The 22,198-nt window shown below is 47.6% G+C and overlaps 1 protein-coding gene across 2 annotated transcripts; it reads right to left on the reverse strand.

The window, feature by feature from the left end:
* Positions 1 to 170: 170 nt before the first annotated feature.
* Positions 171 to 7,225, reverse strand: LOC143438662 (uncharacterized). Of its 2 annotated transcripts, XR_013107368.1 has the most exons (3): positions 7,034 to 7,225; positions 3,064 to 3,127; positions 171 to 1,194 (listed from the first exon to the last, which is right to left on the reverse strand). XR_013107368.1 is itself a non-coding variant. In XM_076924443.1 (2 exons), the coding sequence occupies exon 1, from the start codon at positions 7,005 to 7,007 to the stop codon at positions 6,087 to 6,089; it is 921 nt and encodes a 306-aa protein (XP_076780558.1). In that variant the 5' UTR covers positions 7,008 to 7,027; the 3' UTR covers positions 171 to 1,194; positions 3,064 to 6,086. The 2 variants fall into 2 exon arrangements, 1 of the variants encoding a protein (XP_076780558.1); XM_076924443.1 differs by lacking the exon at positions 7,034 to 7,225 and having other exon boundaries at positions 3,064 to 7,027.
* Between the last annotated feature and the right edge of the window lie 14,973 nt (positions 7,226 to 22,198).

The following is a 22,198-nucleotide window of genomic DNA, read 5'->3' on the forward strand; positions in this document are numbered from 1 at the left end:
GGGTTATACATTGTGCACTGGAGAGCTGGGGCCCTGCAGTAAAGCACCCAGAGTGCACATTCCTAACTGGAATCTGACCCAACCTGTGGGCCCTAGGTTATTCGTGAGGGACGAGGAGGATTGCAACCTGGAAGAACGGGCGAGAGAGAGAGTGGACTCAAGGAAGCAAATGCTTGTCAAGAGTCATATATTTGGGCACCAAGTGCTTATTTATAATACATTTTTCAAAGGGAGGGGTAAGAGGGATCCAGGTGATGGGAAAGTTGGATCCAGGTGATGGGAAAGTACAGAATCTTCTCGGCCTGTGCCCTGAAACAATGGCGGTCTAACTGCTTACTTCAAAAGATACGGTACACTGCTTTACATCTAAAAATCTATTTGTAACTATCAAACAGAACCTTGTGGTTGCTAGGGAGATGAAGCTGCAGGAGACATTGTGCAGGTGGGGAGAAGTAGGGGGTGAGGGTAAGAGGCAAGAGTCCTGGCTTCTGACATCTCCCCCTCTCTGTTTAGATGGAGAGGGCATCCTGTGATCAATTCCAACTACATGAGTTTAGAATTTGAAGATCAAATTGGGGGGGGGGGTCTTAGACGAGTTCATAACCCCAAGACATTAATGTGAGACGAGTCACGTTGATGGTCGAAGGCTTTAGGCTATCGACAATGGGCAACATCAAGAGACCCCGAGATGGGTGAAAGGAGGGTGAGGACCCTGTCTTAGGCTATGTAGGCTGCACCCACTCCCAGCACCACGTACTCCTTTCCGGCTGCATTGGGTGGGCCCCTGGGAAGTGGACCTACAATAATCCCATCATTGGGCTAACTCACAGCCATCCTAATCCCTGTGTGAATGTCTAGCTTATCAGCCATTTGTCATTTGGGGTGTAATATTGTCATAATGAAAGACTCCCCGATATTAGAGGACCACATCAAAGGCAGGCCTTAGTTTACAAAAAGCCAATTTTTGTCGGGATGATCAAGAGGCCAGGCTCCCTAGCAAGAGAAACGAGGGCAGAGCCAGGCATGCCAGGAACTTTTCTTGAGGGTGTGGAAGTCTAGGGGTCGGCCATAGGGGGAGGCAGGGGGGCTGGCAGCTGCGCCTGTCTCCGGCAGAGTCACTTCTCGATATCCCTCAGTCTTCAGTTGATGGTAATGAACTTCAACCGGCTTCTTAATGGCAGCTTCAATCTGGTTCTTAACAAAACTTGTGAGCCGGTTAAAGGCCCAAGGGCCAAAAGACAAAAGCAATAAAATACCAACAAAAGGTCATAATAAAGTAGGCAATAGGGTAGTAAGCCAAGGTGAAGTAGAGAACCAATTTTGATACCATGATTCTTGTTGTTCTCTGTCTCTTTTTCTTTCCTCTAAACTCTTTTTGACCTTGTCCAGGCTATTTTGGACAAGGCCTGTCTTATCAGAGTAAAAGCAATATTCTTCTCTGAGGGCTACGCAGAGACCCCCTTCCTTAAGGAAGACAAGGTCAAGTCCTCTCCTGTTCTGTAACACCACCTCAGAAAGAGAAGCCACAGAGTCCTTAAGGTCTTGTATTCCTTCTCTCAAATTATTTAAATCTTTATCAATGAGAGACTGAAGATGGGCATAATGATTATTGGAGGTGACTAGAGAAGCAATGCCTGTTCCTGCACCAACAGCGCTGATTCCTAATATGACAGACAACGTAAGGGCTGTCAGAGGCTCTCGTTTGATTCTAAGAGAAGGACCTTGATCTAGAATATTAAGAAAAGACTCTGAGTCATGAATAAGAAAATGAAGGAGAATGGTAACAACTACACAATAATCTCTGGTCCTTAAAAATTCAAAATTGGAAATATATAATGTCAATCCAGTGGCACAGGCAAAATAAGTACCATTGGATGCAATGGTATATAAAAAGGTATTATTTAAAATCAATATCTGATTGCAAATAGGGACCAAATCTTGGGGGGGGGAGCAGAGAGGGCCCCAAAAGGCAAAGGCCTATGCCCGAAATGGAACCAAGAGTGAGACCTCCCTCAGGTGAAGTGGCCCATAATAAAAAATTGCTATTATCAGAAAAGAAGGGAGGGGTAAAAATAGCTATTCCCTCATAAAAAGGGGGAGTAGGTGAAAAACAAATCCAACATTCTCGATATTGATATTCACTGGTATTATGAATAGCTTCAAGGGAGGCATTTGCCAAAGAAATAATAAGGTCAGCAGAATTGGGAGGACCTGCAGGTATAGTGGGCTGAAATAAGGTAACCTGGGAGGAGGTGGGGAGAGATAAAATGGCTGGAGCAATAGTTCCAGGCCTGATGACAGGCTTGGCCGGTGGCCGAGGGTGCTGTAGGGCAGGATTAGGGCCCACAGCAGCAACATTTTTATTAGGGATACTCTTAAGGAGCTTAATTCTAAAAATGAGTCCCAGGTCTGAGCAGGTGAGTGAAAAGGTCGAGCATTCTCTTAGACGTAGACCCCACTCATACCCTTGGCCTGTCCAGTCTTTACTCTTTCCTACATCTGTAAAGGATATAAGAAGAGGGACACAACATTTGAATGCACACCAGGATCTAAATGGTTGGGCGGTCTTAATTCCTAGTTTATCCTGTAAATATGTATGTAGAAACTTTCTCCTTAAAGTGATATAATCCCAGGAAGAATGGGGTCTCCAATATGCATCTCCTGTGGTTTCACAGCCCCAAGATGCATAATAATAATCAGAGCTATAGCCACATTTATAATTTTGAGAGCGATCACGGTGAGTAGGCCCAGGGCATACATAAAGGCCAGATGGATCATTGGCCAAGGAGACTCTCCTATCAAAGGAATTACATCCTTATAAGGTGGCCATCATAATTGGGGTTAGGTGCATCAACAGGCTGACTTTGGGGCCAATAATGAGAGGGGGGTCCCCCAATCTGCACTGGCTCCCAGGGCAAGAGCACAAAGATCTACCTCCAAAGAGGGCCATGAAGGCTGGGTTCCACATGAAGAGCTGGAATTAACAATGTCTCCCGCTTGATTTATTATGACCCAAGTAAAGTTATAAATCTGATACGGGGAGTGTTGGGATTTAATACTCACAGTTGGATAAATCTGAAGTATGAGCAGGAGGAATAGGAGAAATAAGGCGACTGGATGCATTTTTCTGAAAGGAAGCACAGTTAAGAACCATTCTCAGGGAGTATCCCTGGGGTAGAGTTAGCCAACTTTACCAGTCTTTCTGGTAGCCATCTGGCGTTTTGTTCCTTTGAATCATATATGCACGCGTGTCCCTTCCCCCAGATAAGGACTGGGTCAGGACCATTCCACTTATATGTCAACGGATCTTTCCACATGACTTTGGCATAGGAGTCTGCTGTAGTAGGGTGCCAGAATCTGTCTGCTGCAGACTTTCCTTTTTCATCAAGGGTCAAAAAATTGAGAACAAATAGTGCATGATTTAACAAAATTTTATGATTCCCCTTTTGTGGGTATAAAATGCCCCCTGAATGTTGTAATTTTAAGAGCATGTTCTTTAAGGTCTGATGTGCCCTTTCTACAATGCCCTGTCCTTGGGGGTTATATGGAATACCAGTGACATGTTTAATATTAAGCTGGGCACAGAACTGTTTAAAGGAGACACTGGTATTATGGACAGCCTCAAAAAAAAAAGCATTTACCAAGGAAATAATGAGGTCAGCAGAACTAAAATATCAAAAGCCATAATGGGACAAGCTAACAATGAGCAAACGATCATCTTAAAATGTTTGCCTCAGATTACTATATAATCTGTAACAAGTGTGTCCCATTAGTAAGGCTATGATGGACGTGATTTTAGGAAAAAAATTTTGTTATTAATATATTTTTCTCATTATTATTATTATTAATATCACCAAGCAATAGCATTTCCCTTTATAGCAGATCTCTATAGATCTACGAAAATGTACTGTCTTATAGTGATACTATATAGGCAAATAAATAACTTTTTAAATCTTAATAATAACTCTATAAAAATTCTTAAAATTATATAAATAATTATTAATTATTTTTATTATTGATATATTTATTATTATTATATTAATATAACCAAGTTATAGCACTCTCCTTTGTAGCAGATCTCTGTAGATCCACAAAGATGTACTATCTTATAATAATATTATATAGGTAAATAAATGACTTCTTAAATCTTAGTGATGACCCTATAAAAATTTCTAAAATTATATCAATAATTATTAAGCTCTTTTATAACAAAACTGTTATTAAATCTCTCAAACATAATTAAACTATAATAAAAATTCTATCAATCTCCCGAGTATTATCAATTAATTATCTCGAGAGAAATAGGAACTGAACCTTCTCCTGCTTAAAGCACATTTCAAGAGGTCATAAAACAATTAGCCTAAATTACTAAAAATTCCACAATTTATTATAAATACCAGAACAAAAAATATTATCTAGATTTATCTATATAAAACTTTACTAATTTCTTAAATTATAATTTCAAACTTTCTGCAAACCTATAAAGATAAACAGGTGATAAATGTCTAGCTAAATAATTACTTCTAATGAGTATTCATGTAAACATTTTATGTTGTAAACTTCTATTTCAATTTATGACTTGAAATTTGGTGTGAACTTGTGATGAACCTTGTAACATGTGACCATGTACTCTGAAAGATGGATAAGTTCTGAGAGCAAAAAGATAAGAATTAGTTAGAATGGTCAGTTAGAATAGTGAGTTAATTAAATTAGTGAATTAGAAATTAGCAAGTTAGGAATCAATTAATTAGTTAAGACCCCATCACTTAGAATTTTACTTTGTTAGAATCTCTTCTTCTCCACTCAGGACCTTTCCACGTTTCCCCTCAGATAGCTTTTATAAAATATTTTTTTACACTTAATAAACTCCATAGCAACTTTTTTTTTTAAATGTCTTTTTGTGTGTGTGTGTGTGTGTGTGTGTGTGTGACCCAGCAGTTAGAGCCCAGCAGTTCCCGTTGAGATAGAACAAAGCCACCTTGCATAATCTTCTGTTGTTAGACTACAGGTGTTAATCACCCTAGCCTGCAGTCTCTTATCCTCAGAAGAAGTTTTTAGGATAGTTCTCTCTCTCTCTCTCTCTCTCTCTCTCTCTCTCTCTCTCTCTCTCTCTCTCTCTCTCTCTTCCCATGTCTGGGCTGGGCTGGCCCCCAGCAGGGATGGTCTTAAGAAGTTTATTGTAAAGGTGAGGAAGTTTTATTGTAAAGCCTTCTGAGGATGTACTGCCTGGTCACCTGGCCACTCAGACCCAGGGCTCAGAAGAGGAAGCAGGCGCAAGGCAGGACGGGGGGGGGGGGGTACTGCAAAGTCTGCCAAGACTCAGAATCAGAAGCTGTGGGTGTCTCTAAGGAACCTGTGATCGGGTAACAGGAAAGGCTAGGTGGAAGGAATCTGGAGGAGAGGCAGAGAAACAGCAAAGGACCAAGAAACGTGAAACTTGTTTTCTGGAGATGGAGAATGTCTCTCAGCTCACGAACCTGAGAAAAAAGGCAGTCTCACATATCAGAAAGAGAGGGAAGGTTGGAAAGGCGAGCATGGGGAGGGGAGCAGAAGGTGCCCTGAGAGAAGGCCAGTCAAGATTGTGAAAGCGGCGGCTTCATCACCGAAGTTCAAAGGCTCTGGGTCGGGGAAAGCAGCCTGCTGCTGCTGCTGCTGCTGCTGCTGCTGCTGCTGCTGCTGCTGCTGCTGCTGCTGCTGCTGCTGCTGCCTAGGAAGCTCATCCCCTGTGAGAGAGTGACAGGAAAGATGAGGTGCTAAGGATCAGGTGACCAGGAGGAGGAATACAGGGCGGAAAGCCGTGAAATCTGTTCCTGTAGGTGAAAGATCTCTGTCAATTCATGGACCTGGGAAGAAAGTCAGGCCTTCATATCAGAAAGGGAAGCAGACAAAATAGTAGGAAAGGTCAGAATCTCAGGGATAGGGAGTGTTGCAGGGGACCAAAGAAACCAGAAATGGTGTTGTGGCTGAGGGAGACGCTTCTTTCACAAACGTGGCAGAAGCTCAAGGATCCAAAGTCTGTGATTCAGAAGCAGCGGAGAGCGCTGAGGCAGAGCCCGCCTACGCTGAAAGGATGGGGGCAAAATGTGTCAAGGCTGGAACCGCTGGAAGAGCAGAATCGCCGCCCACTGAAGCAGTGGCTGGGAGGGCAGAGGCTGGGCTGGGAGGGTGGAGGCGGAACTCGCCGAAGTTGTGGCTGGGAGGGCAGAGAAGCTGCCATTGCGGCGGCTGTTGGGAGAGCAGAAACGCTGCGCGCCAGATCTGCGATCATGGCTGCAGCTGGAAGAGCAAAAACGCTGCATGCAGGAGCAGGTCGAGGTGGCGGCTAGGGAGGGGGATGGAGACAAATATCGAGAAGCAGCATAGGGAGGGCATAGAAGCAGAGGCTTCCAAAGAACAGGATTACAGTAGGAAGTTTGAGAATGAGGGATGTAAGGATCGCCAATGGCTAGAGGCACATATTGTGGGGGCAAAGGAGCCGCGGGCACAGAACTATGACAAGGGTGCACAGGCAAGGCCATGGGTGAGGAATCTAAAGCTGACAAATCAGGGTAAATATGAGGAGAATCAGACGAGGAGGGAAGCTGAGACTCATGAGGCATATCAATAAGTGTAAAAGGAACAGAGGCCTGAGATGGCAGGCAGGAGGAACCAGCAGAGCCAGGGCACGATTGTGATAAGCAGTATTCTGCGACCAAGAAGAGCTGGCGCTTACCCGAATCTTTGTCTGCATCCTCAATAATGTCCCTAATAATACCCCAGAATGAAAAAATTGTTGGAATAACTGCACCATCACCTTCACATTTAATTTTTTCATTTAGTTCACGACCCACTTTTTGCCACTTCTTAGGGTGTATGATAGGACCGTCAAGCATAAACCAAGGACACTGTTCATCAATAAACACAAAGAAATCAATAAGATCTTTTTTCTTAACCCTAATTCCTCTCTCTCTGAGACTTTGTTTGAGGTCCTTTATAAAGGATGCCTCCTTCGACAATGAATGGCCCATTCTTAATGGGACGGAATGAAACTTACCCCGAGGACAACAGGTCACAGGTGATGATCCTGTCTCACTCAATATAACGTGCGCACGCCTTCTTCTGCCGAAGCTCCGTCCTGAGGAATCCGTGCCTCGAGCCCCAACATTTGGACGCCACCTGACCCGACCTGCGGGCCCTAGGTTATTCGTGAGGGACGAGGAGGATTGCAACCTGGAAGAACGGGCGAGAGAGAGAATGGACTCAAGGAAGCAAATGCTTGTCAAGAGTCATATATTTGGGCACCAAGTGCTTATTTATAATACATTTTTCAAAGGGAGGGGTAAGAGGGATCCAGGTGATGGGAAAGTTGGATCCAGGTGATGGGAAAGTACAGAATCTTCTCGGCCTGTGCCCTGAAACAATGGCGGTCTAACTGCTTACTTCAAAAGATACGGTACACTGCTTTACATCTAAAAATCTATTTGTAACTATCAAACAGAACCTTGTGGTTGCTAGGGAGATGAAGCTGCAGGAGACAGTATGCAGGTGGGGAGAAGTAGGGGGTGAGGGTAAGAGGCAAGGGTCCTGGCTTCTGACAGGAATCTGCAGCTGCCATGGGCTCAGATGGCCCAGGGACACTTTCCACAGCTACGATTCCTTTTCTTCTCATGGTATGCCTAAGTTCTTAGCAGCCATTAAACTCATTGTCATCTTTAAGAGTGAATCCCCAGCTATTTCCTGCAGCTGGGTTAGCCTTCCTGGCCAGGTGTGGCCCTGCAGGAGGCAACCAGCTCAGAATTTCACGTCTGGAAAGTATACACTCCAGTGGGCCATCAACCCACATTCACTCAGACTCTTGTGGGTGAGCCATGTCTCTACAAAGGTGCAGGGGCTACTTCCCAAACCCTATGATCTCTCTCTCTCTCTCTCTCTCTCTCTCTCTCTCTCTCTCTCTCTCTCTCTCTCTCATACACACAGCTATGATGGAAAAAATCTCATGAAGTAATTATTTAATTTAAAAATTATATTATTATTATTATTAATTATTGTGCATGTGCAAGTGTGCACATGCCAGAGCAGGAGAGTGGAGGTCAGAGGACAACTTTGTGAGAACAGTTCTCACTATTCACCCTAAATAGGTTTTGGGGATCAAATTTAGGTCACCAGGCTTGTGTGGCAATTGCCTTTACCCACTGAGCCATGTGTGACTATGGTCTCTGTCCACCCCACTCCCCTGCTCTGTTTCATTGCCAGAAGTGAGGATCCAGTGGACACAGGCATCAGGACCCAGATCCACACATTTGTTCTGTTTTCCCACGAATTCTCTGCTGACCCACTCAACGAATTCGGTAGCCCCTGAACAGGTCACAAACCTGTGGTTTGAAGAGCACTGATCTGGAGTTGCCAACAGATTAGAGCAAATGGAGACAATGAACATAGGAATCCATTTGGGTCAAAGCACAGGCCTAGTCAGTGTAGCTCAGATTCTTTAATTCTTGAAATTGGATTTCCCATCTTCACAGTCATTGGTGCTTTCAGAGTGAGCGCCTGTCAGCCCTGTGTCTTCCAGTGAGGTCTCTCTCATCAGTATCCTCACACCATCTCTCTGAAGGAAACTGGGTCTGAAGTCAAACACGGCTCTTTCCAGGCATTGATTGAGGGTTATCATTTATAAAATTACAACCAGAGCCCTGATTTGTGATTTCACTAGTTCAGCAACATTCATTGAGAGTTTTTAGGGTCTAGCAGATCAACACACTGAATAAATCAGCAAATTCGGATTTGTGAGCTAGAGGCTCATAGAACCCACAGTGCCCAACCTTCAAGGAAGGTTTGGAAAGGGGGCATGAGGCACACAGGCACTACAGCGTGAAAAGTACCATCACAGAGACACTAGCTGGCCCAACTAGAAGGAATTCAGAATGGGAGGAAGCAAGCAAGGAAGAGGTGAGGTTTGAGTTGGGTCTTGAAGCTCACATAGGAGTTTGACTGGAAGAACTTGCCAGACTATGGGAATGTACTCAAGGTCTCCTGATTTTGGAATAAAAGCAATGATTTCTAAGGTGAACAACTTATGACCAAATTTATCTCAGAAAGACAATTTCAAAGGCTTGTGTAGTAGAAGGGGAATGAGAGAGTAGGGCACCTGGGGGAGAGCAGGCAGGGTATGTGATCATCTTCAGGTGGGTTATGGAGCATGACCAGGGAGGGATTGGTGGTCAGGAGAGGACTGGGTGGGGATGGATGCTAGGCTTGGGGGCGTCCTCAGGAGTGTGAGCAGAGAACTAAGGGAAAAGAGCTCTCTCTGGGTTTCCAATCAAGAGAGCTTGTTTATGTTCTTTTCAGCAAGGGAAGAGAAGTAAACTCAGTGTTGAGACTCACATCTTTCCAGTTAGAGCCTGGTACCTGGATATTCCATGAGGCTAACCAGTGATAATTAGGATGAAAACAATCATTCTCCACTATTTATTAACTGTATTTTGTGCCATGCACTGAACTCAGGTGCCATTGGCATACAATCACCAATAATACACACTGTGAGGAATTTACTGGGAATTCAGATAAGGAAACTGGGAAATGTTTTAGGAACAAAGCTGGGACTTTAATGCTGGTGTGATGGATGTGTACATCACACACTCCCTTCCTAAAGCTGAGGCAGAGGCAGGCAGGTGGGGCTCAGTCAGAAAGTGTTATGATGGTGGAAACTGAGGTGTGACCTGGCTATTCCAGCGGAGCTTGAGCAGAGTGTAACTGCTACTTCTGTGAATGTTCTCTAGGATTTCCTGAGAGGGAAGACAGGATAAGTAAGTATACCATGAACCTACTGCATCTTGGGATAGCTCAGCCGGGAGACAGGGTTGATGCCCAACCTTGCCTGCAGGAAAACTGAAGGCCACAGAGGTGAAGTGACTCATTCACAGGCAGAACCTAGATTCACATGTGAGTCTTCCAGCCCCTCCTCCTGTGACCCTCCCTCTGCTCTCCACTGCCTCTCCAGAAGAACCATGCATTTTATGATCTGACTTTCCCCCAACATTCTGTCCACCCACTCCCTTGACTGAATCTGCCAGGTTTTCCATGATGTCTATCCATGGCTGAGCTTAAAACAAGCCTCAGCCAGAATCTAAGTTGACTGAGTAGTTCTTGTCACTGTACAGAAACCTAGGTGTGCAAGCATGTGTGTTTGTGTGTTGGAAGCCTGTGTGTCTTAGGGGGCCACAAAAGGCTTTGAAGTCTGTGAGGAGACACTGTAAGTGTTTAGGAGTCGACTGGGTTTCTGGCAACTTGGAGCCAGTGGAGAAGCTGTGGGCTCTAGAGCCCTGGTCTCTGATCTGCCAGCCCCTCCTGCCCAAAGAAAGGGGTGCAGCTGTGGGAAGATAATTACTCAATTAATTCTAACAGCTCAGGCAGCTGCTGCTCAGGAGATGATCTGCTGATGGGATGCAGAAACTGCTCATTTGTTAATTCTAGTAACTGACAGAAGACAGAAACTTTGGGTGTTGGGAGTCAAGAATGCAGTTAGTGTACCTCCGGGGTTCTTGGACCATGGCATGCTTGAGTGTCAACCTTGTTGGTATTAAGTGAAGAAGGAGTAGCTTACGCACTTCTGCCTTTCTTCCCATGATTTCTTGCTCCTTAGCATTTGCTTTAGAACAGTTGGTTGGGTTCCATTCACCCACCCATCTATCCATCCATCCATCCATCCATCCATCCACCCACCCATCTATCCATCCATCCATCCATCCATCCACCCATCCATCCATCCATCAATCCATCCATCCACCCACTCACCCACCCATCTATCCATCCATCCATCCATCCATCCATCCATCCATCCACTCATCCATCCATTCATCCATCCACCCACCCATCCATCTACCCATTCACCCACCCATCCATCCATCCATCCATCCATCCATTCATCCATCCACCCACCCATCCATCTACCCATCCACCCACCCATCCACCCATCCATCCACCCATCTATCCATCCACCCACCCAACCATCCATCCATCCATCCATCCATCCATCCATCCATCCATCCATCTATCCATCTATCCATCCACCCATCTATCCATCCACTCACTCATCCAACCATCCATTCATCCATTCATCCTTGCTTGCTGAGTAGTGGCACATGATGAAGTGGGGTAGATGCTAAGGGAGACTTGCAGTGACCTGTTCCCTGCAGCTGACAGTCAGGGGCGGTCATTGTGCCCTCCTGGGCTGTCTAAGCAATCAGTTACCTTGAGGTAGTGCAGGAGGAGCTGTGTGTTGTGGCCACAAGAAAGATCTTTAATTAGGCCATTAGCCTGAGGAACTTCCATGTCAAGGGACAGTGAGCTGATTGAAGCTGAGAATTGGGACAGGTTGGTAGCATACTTAGTGAAAATATGCAGTTACCTCTGTGGACAGATTGTACAGGATGGAACTGAGTTAGAGGCAGAAGGAGGAGAATCAGCAGCATGGCTGAGATCAGGTTGAAAGCTGCCTGACTTATGTTGGGTACTGTGTTCATCTCTTTAGCTCTCTTTTGCCAGGGGTTAGAGTATATGTAAAAGTAAGAGGAGAGGTCAGGGATCTGAGATGGTGCTTTGGTAAGCAGGATGGGTCGAGGTGAGGGTGAGCTTTGGGGGATGGCACATTGCCCAGGGGATGGGGTTGAGCAAAGTCACTTTGACAGACATGTCCCTTTTGAAGATGGGAAAAGTTATTATTATTGGGTTTTTAAAATTTATTTTTATTTTTAAATTATTTTTCTTATCATGGTGATACAGCACCTGAAAGAAAGAAACGGCATAAAGAAGGCCATCATGGCAGTGGACATATGGTGGTAGGAGAGTTTAAGACCAGCGTAGCAGGGGTGTAGAGTAACTAGGTACATAATATCCTAGTCAGGACCTGGAGAGGTGGAGCTGGAATCAGACATGGCCCCCATGTCTCCCAGCTAGGCTCCATCTCCCAAAGCTCTCTGGTCTCCAGAAACACTGCCACCAGCTGAGGATCAATTTTTCAGGCCCCCGAGTCCTTGGGTGGCTTTTCATCCCCATTTCATAATGAGGTGTAACTTTAGAGGCTGACAGAAGTGTCTTGAGATTGCTTTGACCTATATGCAAACCCCTTCAGAAGCGGGATCAAGGGAGGGTGACAGTTAGGAACTTCTGCCATTGCATCTGTAGCTGGAGAAAGTTCTCTGGAGGTGGTGGGACACAGCTCCTGCATGTGTGGGGAGAGGAAGAGCCAGTTAGAGCAGGTCCACAGCCTTCTAAGCAGCAACCCTTAAATGGTTGCACATTTTAACTGCAAAGTTTATTAACAGAGATGCTGTGTCAGGGTCCAGTCTCCAGATACTCCTGCTTTAGCCAGAGCAGTATGGGCCAGGACATTGCCTATGACTCTCAGGTTCTAAATGCGGAGGCTTGGGAGCCACACTTAAGAGAAAAGGCTTGGAAAGCACTCTGCATTATGGAGAGTGTTGGACCAGGACTCTGAGGAGGTGGGTCTGACAAGTAGGTGATCAGCCTTAGGTGCAGGTCTTTGTGCCTGGGAGTGATGGTGTCTGCTGCAGTTACTTCCTGATACTCTGTGAGGGTCATGCCAGGAAGCTCCCTCTGACCAGCTTACATCTTCCTATACACAGAGCTGCTGTCATTGCTTATAAAGTGTTAGCAGATATGTTTAGAAGAGCCTGTCCAGATAGGTTGGAGCCACAGATGGGAAGGGAAAATACAAGGACTGTTCCTTCAGTCCAGAAAGTGAGACTATTCCTTTAAGGTGTGGGTGGCTGTTTCTAGCTCGACGTAGATGGTGACAGGGAGCCAGGTCCCAGAGCTCCCTAATTAGAGCACCTGCTGGTATCTCTTCCCCTTTTGCTGGTGCTGATGCTGCTTAAACTGGACAATTAGAGTTGTAAGATGCTGCTGGTGGCCCCAGGCCTGTGTGACCTGTCCTGCCCGGAGCGATTTTGCTGATGTTCTGAAGCATGAGGTTGGATTGGGGACAGCTTGTGACCAGAGTACCTGCTTTCTCCATTCCTTCTTGAACCAGCTTCCAGTCATGTGGGTATCTTTTGGTGGTATATGGGTTGGAATATGGCCACCATGTACTACAGAAGGATGGTGCCTGTGTGTAGTTCCATGAGTGGCAGACTTTTGTTGCTAAATTCCATTGGTCCCTTGGTTCTGCGGTCTTTATTCTTAGTTTTTGGTGTCCGGTGAGGTTGGAGGACATCAGTAAAAATGATAATGACAAAGCTTATTTCTAGACTTCACCTTTGGCTTTAGAATGTTGAGTGTGGCCTGTACCTGGCACAGTGCTGGGGGGGACTCCATGTTAGGAAGGGGTGGGAGCCATTTCAGATATCATAGAATTTATCTCTTGGGGCTGGGTTTTTATCTGACTGTTGTACTAGCTTTTGCTTCCTTGGAACGTCTGAGAATTGTAGGGCGGGGCTAGGAGACCTTTTGCTGTGGAGACTGGGGTCACATTCAGAAATGGAATATGGGTGTGCCTGAAGCAGCCCCTGACTCACCATGTTCCCATGACCTGTAGGTTGGAAGGTGTGGCCTGGGAGTTTCTGGTCTCTGTACCAAGGGCTGTGTAAGGGCATGACCAGTCTCTTTCTGACTTCCAGGTCAGCCCCCTCAGTGAGCCTAGCTTCTCAATCTTCTGCTGTGGCTATGTGCTACAGCTGGGCCTGCAGAACTTAAAATAGCCATATGAGCTGTCTGCTTTGCATGTGAGGAGCCTGCCAGAGGCATGATGGAGTAGCTGCTTGGCCCTAACCACTGAGATAGAGAGCATTGGGGTTGGGGGGTTCTTCTTGATTCAGAGTAGGGGATGGGGGATCAAAGTGGCTGAAGGCATGTAACTGGTGTCAGGGGGTACAGAGGGCTTGTCTTCTCTGGACCTTTTGAGGAACACATCAATCCTCACCTCAGATCTCCCACTGCAGCTCAGTGGAGGCCTTCAGGCTTTTCATCCTGTTTGGCCTGGGACATTCTGCTGGTCCAGGTTAGCCATATAGGGCCCCATTACAGCCTAAATGAAGAAAGCAAGTGAAGTGCAGAGTTAGGACAGGGGACACCTGTCCTACATCCCAGTGGAAGAGCCAGGGCATCTGGGGTCTCTGCTGAGCAGGGAATAACCTTCAGCCTAGCTATCCCCTCTAAGAAAATCAAGATGGTAGCTAAGGGAAACCACCTCCAGGCCTGTCTGCCTTCATTCACTGATGCAGAAAAATGTGAAGACCCCCCTGCCGCTGCCCCCCCACATACATGTAGAGGTCTGTTCTTGGCTGTGGAAATGTGTCAGGAAACAGGACAGATACACCTTTGCCCTTCTGAAGGTGGTTCTAGTCGGTTGACATCATAAACAGTTTCTCTAGTAAAAATACATGTTCCATTCTGTTTGAGAAATAAGTGGATTGGAGGAAGCAGAAGGTGGGGAAGAAGAGAGTGTGCTGGGGACATCCTAGAGAAGGAGACATCTGAATGAAGGTTAAGGGGCAGGCAAATTAGCAGTGTGGAGATCTGAGGAAAGAATACTCAGATAGACTGAACACCTAGGCTGAATTCAGGCTCTGAAGTAAGAGAACAGAATGGGTGGCTGGCCAGAGTGAGGAGGGTAGGAAGGGAGGGAGGAAGAGATGGATGGATTTTTGTAAGAGCTTCATCTTTTACTCTGGGGGCCGTGGGAAGCTGTAGGGTTTTGCCCAGAGCACAGACTTGGCCTGCCTCATGGGACAGGATGACTGCAGTTGTCTTTCTGGGGTTCATGGTCTCTGTGAGGACGCCCCAGCAGACTGAGAAAGCTCCCTGTCCTGTTTTCCCTGTGCCTTGTTCAGCCTCCATCACTAAGCCCCAAACTCTAACCACTGAGACTTTTACTGGGATTGGGGTGGGGGTGGAGGGCCCTGGATGGGGCTGTGTTTGTTACAGTGTTTTGCTGAAGTCTGCTTAGATGGCCAATTGAGAGCTTCATAAGAGTAAGTAATCAGGGAATTTGCCAGCTGGTGTTAATGGGTTGTTTGCAATTGGCCATGGTGGCCATCAGTAAGCATTGTGGATCAGGGCTTTCCCCATGGGCTGGTTGGTAAGCACTTAGTATCTATTGCAGTTTTATTATTTCTACTCTGCTGGACCATGGTTTTGGAAGACAGGGCCTGTCGTTGCTTTCATTTGGCAAAGTGTCTGTGTTCATAGTCTGTGAAGTGTGAAAGGAAAAGGGAGCCCTAGACAGAGGTGATGAAGGTGGTGTTCGGGGCAAGCAGTGTCTGTTATGTTTCCCAGGATAGATGGGCTGTGTGTGTCCCCTGAGGTTGCAGTGGATGTGGAAATTGCATGATTGTCGTAGCTTGGTGATCCTGACGGAGGAGGATTGCTTCCTTTCACCCCAGATTGTTTCCTTTCCTTTGTTCATCTCTGTGTGTGCAGGATGGTATGAAGTACAGCTCCATGCAGGCCAGCCTTGCACACAGAAGCATAGCCTCAGATAACACTGCTAGGTCTGATTTAGAAGTCAGGAGACGTAGTTCCACCCGCTCTACAAACTCATTTTTCATTCAGAACTTGGGATGTGTTCCCCACTTATCTCGCAGGGGTCTGGTGTGAGGATCAGATACAATCAGAAGTATGAAAGTCCCTTAAAGAGAACAAGTCCTAAGAAATGTTGCTTTTGCCTATGCCATCCCTGTGCTGGAACTCCCCTCCCCCCATGTTCCTCCTGATAGGACACTGTGTAAGCCTCCCCACACAAGTCACTGTCGTGTAGCCTTCTTCCCTTGTGAACAGGACCTCTCAATACTCACAGTGGACAGGAGATGTCCACTCTTTCCTGAGACACAGACTGAGCAGGGATGTTCTCTGATGACACCAAGGTGGCCAACCCAGGATGGGCACTCTGTGGGTGCTGAGGAACTCTAGTGGCCGATTAACTTATTCAGGGTTTCTTTTGTTTCTTTCACATTCCTATGACGTGCTAGTCAGCTGGAGTGTGAGTGTGAGTATGAGTGGCTGTTCTGAAGGGCAGTGTCTTCTAGTACATAGGAAAATTCCCAGATCATCTGTCCTTCATGATCACACTCAGCTTCATTACATGGACAAGAAAATATAAGTGCGCTCGCTCACTCACTCACTCACTCACTCACTCACTCATTCACTCACTAGCTCACTCAGTCACTCACTCAGTCACTCAGTCACTCACTCACTCACTCACTCACTTGCTCACTCACTCACTAGCTCACTCAGTCACTCACTCACTCACTCACTCACTTGCTCACTCACTCACTAGCTCACTCAGTCACTCACTCAGTCACTCAGTCACTCAGTCACTCACTCACTCACTCACTTGCTCACTCACTCACTAACTCACTTGCTCACTCACTCACTAGCTCACTCAGTCACTCACTCAGTCACTCAGTCACTCACTCACTCACTAGCTCACTCAGTCACTCACTCATTTATTTATTTATTCATTCATTCACCATTCACCGTATGCCCTGTGCTCAGAGAACTGCAGCCTCCTGCCTGGGTAGTCTGGACAGCAGCTAAGGCCTTGCTTCTTCTGTCTGGCCCTCAGACTCAGTGTACTTGTTTCAAGCTCATCTCTTCAGGAGGTGAGTGCGGTGTGGGTGCCTTTGTCAAGGGTTTCCTCCTATGCAGGCCTGGGGAGGAGGATGAAGAGGAGTTGGAGGAAGAGAAAGAAGAAGAGGAGAAGAAAGAGGAGGAGAAGGAGAAGGAAGAGGAGGAGGAGGAGGAAGAGGAGGAAGAGGAGGAGGAGGAAGAGGAGGAAGAGGAGGAGGAGGGAGGTGGCTGCGCAGTGCCTGTCCCTGCTAGATCCAACCAACAATGGATGTGGCTGGCATTTCCTGTGGCAACCATAGGGAAGGGGCAGAGCAGGTGTGCACTGGAGTCTGGTCTGGCTGGGATATTAGAAGACCTCTTGAGACCAGAGCTTGAGGAATGAGTAATGCACAGCCACCTGGACACACAGAGGCTCACAGAGTCTAGGATGGACATTTGAGCTCTTTTATAGTTTCTGGAGATGGCTGAATCTGGAGCTGGCTGTAGATGCATGGCCTGCAGAGGAGGCCAAGATGGTAGGGAGGCATCCATTGAGGTAAAGCACACCAGGCAGGCAGTGGACAGTACTATGGGTGTCACACACGTGGATGATGACTCTGCCCTGGGACAATGATGCTCAGCACATGGCAGGGTGAGGAGAAGTCCAGGCAGAAGCCTGGCCTGGCTGGTGGAGGCAGTAACAGGGAGGGAGCTGGAGGCAGAGAGTGCGTGTGTGCCTGTGCCTTCTGAGTGGTGTGTGGGTACAGAACATGCATTCTGGGCACGTGTGGAGGAAGCATAGCTTACTGGGTCATGGTTGGGCATATGTCCAATTTGATTGGGACACAACTGGGATAAATTTCTGTTGACTCAATCTAAAACTTTGGAAAGACTTTCTAGAACTGCTGGAGGTTTCAAGCGCTACTTAACCTGAGGAAAGCTGTGTGGAGGTCTTGGGAGGACTGAGTGCTTTCAGGATGAACTTCCAGCTGGAGGCACCTTCACTGACTTGAGCCAGCCTGAAGAGGGAGGAGAGAAAGAACCAAAGGACAGTTTTCAGACATGTAACAGGGAGGCCCATGCCCTCTAGTGGAGATGAAACACACATGACTACCTCTGATGGTTTCTGAGCAGAGCAGACATCTGGTACATTTCCATCTTCTTAACTGTAGAGCATTGCTAAGTGCTTCTTCTGTTCTGTCTCCTCCAGGCGACTCCAGCACCATCCCTATAGCCTCCAGGCACAGTAGAGGGAACCAGGGATGAGGGACAGGAGACAGTAGCCCCTGAAGTCAGCAGAAGGTCCCAGCTGTAAGGCCAGCTTGCTGGCAGGCTGGATGCTGGCTCAGAGAGCACCACCCCAGCCGGCGAGTCTCTGTCCTCCATGGAGTGGTTTGGGAATATGAGATATGGTGGGTCAGTAAATTTCTGCTAGTGCATGGCAATAAACCTCGGCTTCACCACACTTGCCTGAGTCGAGCCCTGTGCCATATCTCATCCTTCCTAAGCCACCTGCCCTCCTCGATAAGTACTAATACCAAATACGTTCTTCCTTTTTCCTCTGCTTCCTGGGACTGAGTGGCCCAGTACGGCCTTGTGTGGAGCTGCAGGTCCATCTGCCTGTCCACTACAATGCCTCACACACCAGGCCTTTATAGAAGATCCAACAGGGTGGTGATTGATTGGCCTGAGGATGAAAGAAGGGCCTGGCCACCGGGGTCTCTCCTGGGAAAATGTCTTAAGGGGCTGAGTCCCTGTGGGGACAGAGTGGATGCTTGCGCTCAGCAGGTCAGACTGAGAGGGGTAGGCAAGACCAGGAAACTGAGTGGATGCTTGCTTTCAGCAGGTCAGACTGGGAGGGGTAGGAAAGACCAGGAAACTGAGCTTTAACTCTGAAGTCTCTCTGGGGTCGCCAAGACACATGACCTGCTGAACTGTGGGCATGAGCAAGTCAGGGTGCCAAGGAAATGAAGTTATGGGCAAGAAAGCAGCCAGGAGGGGAGGAAGAGGGTGATTGGTTGGGTCTGTGTAGTCCAGGAAAGTGCGGGTTAGAGCTGGTGACAAGAAAGTGGGTTTGTAAGTTCTTGCTGCCCCCAATGGCTTCCTAGACTCCAATCTCAGGTCCATTCTTATTCATTTCAGTCTCATCCACCACATGGCAGCCAGCATGTGGTGTGGACCCCACCTTTGCTCCACGGAAACTTTAGCCAGTGCTCTTCCTCCCAGGATGCTCTTCTGCCTCCTTCCACATTGTGAGCTCCATACAGAATGTGCCAGTCTAGTGTATGTGGTTTGTAGTTGAGGGACTGACTGGGCAGTAGGGGGCTCCCACAAGCCCTCCCCCATGCATGCCCTCCTTTGTACTTTTGTGCATTTGCTTCACCAGTTAATTCTAGGCTGGCCTGTGGGTCGGCCACAGTCCTGAGTGCTGCATGTGCTACAGTGAGGAAGGCCAGTCTGCTGCTCTGGACGGTCAGTGCAATGCGAGGGACCCAGCCCGGAAATTGTCACTTGGAAACACATACTTGCAAACTGTGATGAATACTATGGGAGAAAGAGAAGATTGTGCTCTGGGGACATAATGGTCAGGCGAGCTTAGCAGCCACAGGTAGGCAACCCAGGAAGCCAGAAGAAAGACCTTTGTGAAGGAGTCCAGAGACTTACTGATGAGATGAGTGGAGTCAGGCAGTGGATGCTGTAGGGTGGCCACGAAGAAGCAACAGCAGGGGCAGAAGCTCAAAGAAGAGGACAGAGCTTGGAGTGTTCACTGGAGCCTGAGAGCAAGACAGAGTGGCTGGGAATGCGCTGGAAAGGGAGGCAGGGTCCATTGGGACCTTTAAGGCTTTTTACAAACTTGGACACAAGGTCTCTTGCAGCCAAGGCTGCCTGAAACTCCCTATGTAGCCAAGGCTGGCTTTGAACTCCCTATTCTTCTGTCTCCATCTCCCGAGAGCTGGGATTACAAGTGTGTACTGCCATGCCAGGCTCCTAAATGTGGTTTTAAGACTTTGGATTGAGCAAACATGTTCACATGTGTGTTGTCTGCACACATGAGCACACGATTAGAATGAGATAGCATTGCAGGGGTTAAAGCAGAGAGGCTTTGGTAAGAGGATGTGCCTGGAGCTGGACCTGGAGGGCTCTGCTGAGGGTTGTGCAGGTCCCAGGGAACAATGAAGCAGCATGGACTACAGTGTCTGTAGCATCATAAGATGTGGAGAGAGACACTGAGATAGGATTGGCAGGGAGCACAGTGGAGTCTGGGATGAGGGTGGGGACTCTGGATTAGACAGTGTGCTAAACATTCAGGCTATTCATCAAGAAAGGAAAGAGTTCGGTGAGTCAGTCTCTGTGGGGGATGTGAAATCCAAGATGCCCATGACAGCCACATGGAGAGGATGGACAGGAGGGGTCTTATGTCTGTGCTTGGGACTCTGACAATAGGTGAGGGCCAAGTGAGCACCCAGGTGTCACCAGCTGTCAGGGGAGAAACTGATGTTCTCAGTCTTAGGAACAAGGTCACAAGGCACTGAATGTTGGTGGTGGGGTGTCTGGTTTTTCTGTTTAACCCCAGCCTAACCAGACAGGGATGGGCACTCTATTTACTATAATCATTGCTGATCATGATGCTCCTGTGTGCTGGGTGTTTTTCTGAGGCCCTGACTCTGTGCTGTATGTATTACAATTATATTCGTTACCTCGGATCTCGGAGTTTACCTGCAGCTTGGAAAGTATGCATTGCTGTCTGAGTTTCCAGCTGAAATGAGAAGCACAGACACAGGACAGCGGAGTGCCCATTCCAGCTTCTCTAGCTCTGCAAAGGCCCAAAGCCCAGGTGGCTGCACATGGCTCACTCAGTAGACCTGTTCCCTGTACTTGGGATGGACTAGGTATGTGGAAACAGCTTTGCCATCTCCGTTCTTATTCATAGATCCGGTCCCAGATGACTCAGTCCCTAAAGATGTCTGGTGTGAGTGAGCTGGTTTTCAGGGGGTGAGGTTGGCTTTGTGACAGTCCCTGTAACTTCGAGGTCATAAGCCATATTTCAGTGCTCATGGCTAGGTCAGGAGTGAACTGGTCCATAGCTGTGGTCCCATTGCTTAGAGGCTAAGATGCCTGAGTTGCGTAGAGGTACCAAGCATGCCTTGGCCCACATGCTTCCCTGGGTGCTGATGTCCACTGAAGGGTCTCTGAATGATGACACTTCCCCAGCAGCCAGGCTCTGGCAGAGCCAGAAGTAGCTTTGCTCTTGAGTTTGAAGCCTGGCATGTAACACTATGCCATTCACATGAGTTGCTGGGACTGAATTGCAGGTAGAGGTGCCCCTGTCTGCCCTGCCCTTGGAGCCCCTCTGCCAGGCTCCATACATGCAGCACAGGCAGCAGGCCAGGGGCAGTCTTGCCTTGTCTTGCTCCTGTCTCTTTTACTTTTTCCACCTTCCTGTCTCTGGACTCATCTTCGAGAATGGTTCTGTGGACCCATAGGTTAACTTACTGCCTGTTTACCCATCCATTCAAGGACATGCCATGTATCGGGGTGATGGTTATGAGCATACCAGTTAACATCATGACATTTCCACCATCAGTTGCTGGGTGTTTCCTGGACTGCCTCATCAGAGTCTGATGTCCTCAGGTGGCCTCCCTTCCAGGAACAATTCCATAGATTTTGGCTTGAATCCCATCCTCTAGATGAATGAACTTGGAGCTCAACTGTGTAGCTTCAGCATGGTAGCCTTTTCTTCTAGGCAGCTACCATGTGATAGTCAGTGTGACAGACAGTGGGGGCAGCTGTGTGTGTGTGCGTGTGTGAGCGCGTGCGTGCGTGTGTGTGCGTGTGCGTGTGCGTGTGTGTGTATTGACCAGGTGACCACTATTGTCTTTTAGAAGCCTAGGAACCAGAGCGGAGGCAGGTGAGTCATGACAGTATGTATAATATAGAACTTCGAGGGAGAGAGCCACTCTCTAGAAGATGCAGCCTGCCCTGATTTGTGATATGAACTAAACAATTAATTCATCCCTTCTTAGAACTATGAGCCCTCCCACTGAGGCAAACCTTATTTGTTGTCCTCATTAGTTTTAGGAAACACACGCAGCAGATTTTTTTTTTTTAATGTATCTTTAAACTCCCTTTCCTTCTCCCTCCCTCCTTCCCTCCCTTCTTCCCTTCTTCCCTCCATTCCTCCTTCCCACCTTCCCTCTCTCCCTCTCTCTCTCTCTCCCTTCCTCCCTCCTTGCTCCCATCACCCCTCACTGTGTAGCCTAGCAGGGCCTAAAACTCATTGTCCTGACCTAGCTTCCCAAGGGCTGGGATAACTGGAGTAGCCGGTGCCCAGGTTCACTTAGCTCCCCACTCTCCAGCTCTTCAGTCAGTGTTGGCTTCCATTGTGAATACAAACTCCAGCTGTGTTTTTGTTTCCTTAGCAAATAGGGGAGTGGCCCCTGTGTAGGGAGTCTCCAAATAGACTTCTGGAAGGTGGGCCTCTGCTAGCCACCACTCACTCACTCTGAAGGAGTTTGCTTGACAGCATTCCTACAGCCAAAGACTCCAAATGTGGCATTTAGGACCTGGGTCAAGAACCTGCCCTCTACAGTGGTTGCCCAGCCTGCTTATTCCTGGTCCCCACAAGCAGCACCTTGGTCTCCCCTTTAGTCTAGTT

The sequence above is a fragment of the Arvicanthis niloticus genome, chromosome 25 (assembly GCF_011762505.2).
Source record: "Arvicanthis niloticus isolate mArvNil1 chromosome 25, mArvNil1.pat.X, whole genome shotgun sequence".
Lineage (NCBI taxonomy): Eukaryota > Metazoa > Chordata > Mammalia > Rodentia > Muridae > Arvicanthis > Arvicanthis niloticus.

Coding starts and splice junctions, on each gene's coding strand:
- LOC143438662 (XM_076924443.1), bottom strand. CDS start 7,007: ATGGGCCATTCATTGTCGAAGGAGGCATCCTTTATAAAGGACCTCAAA.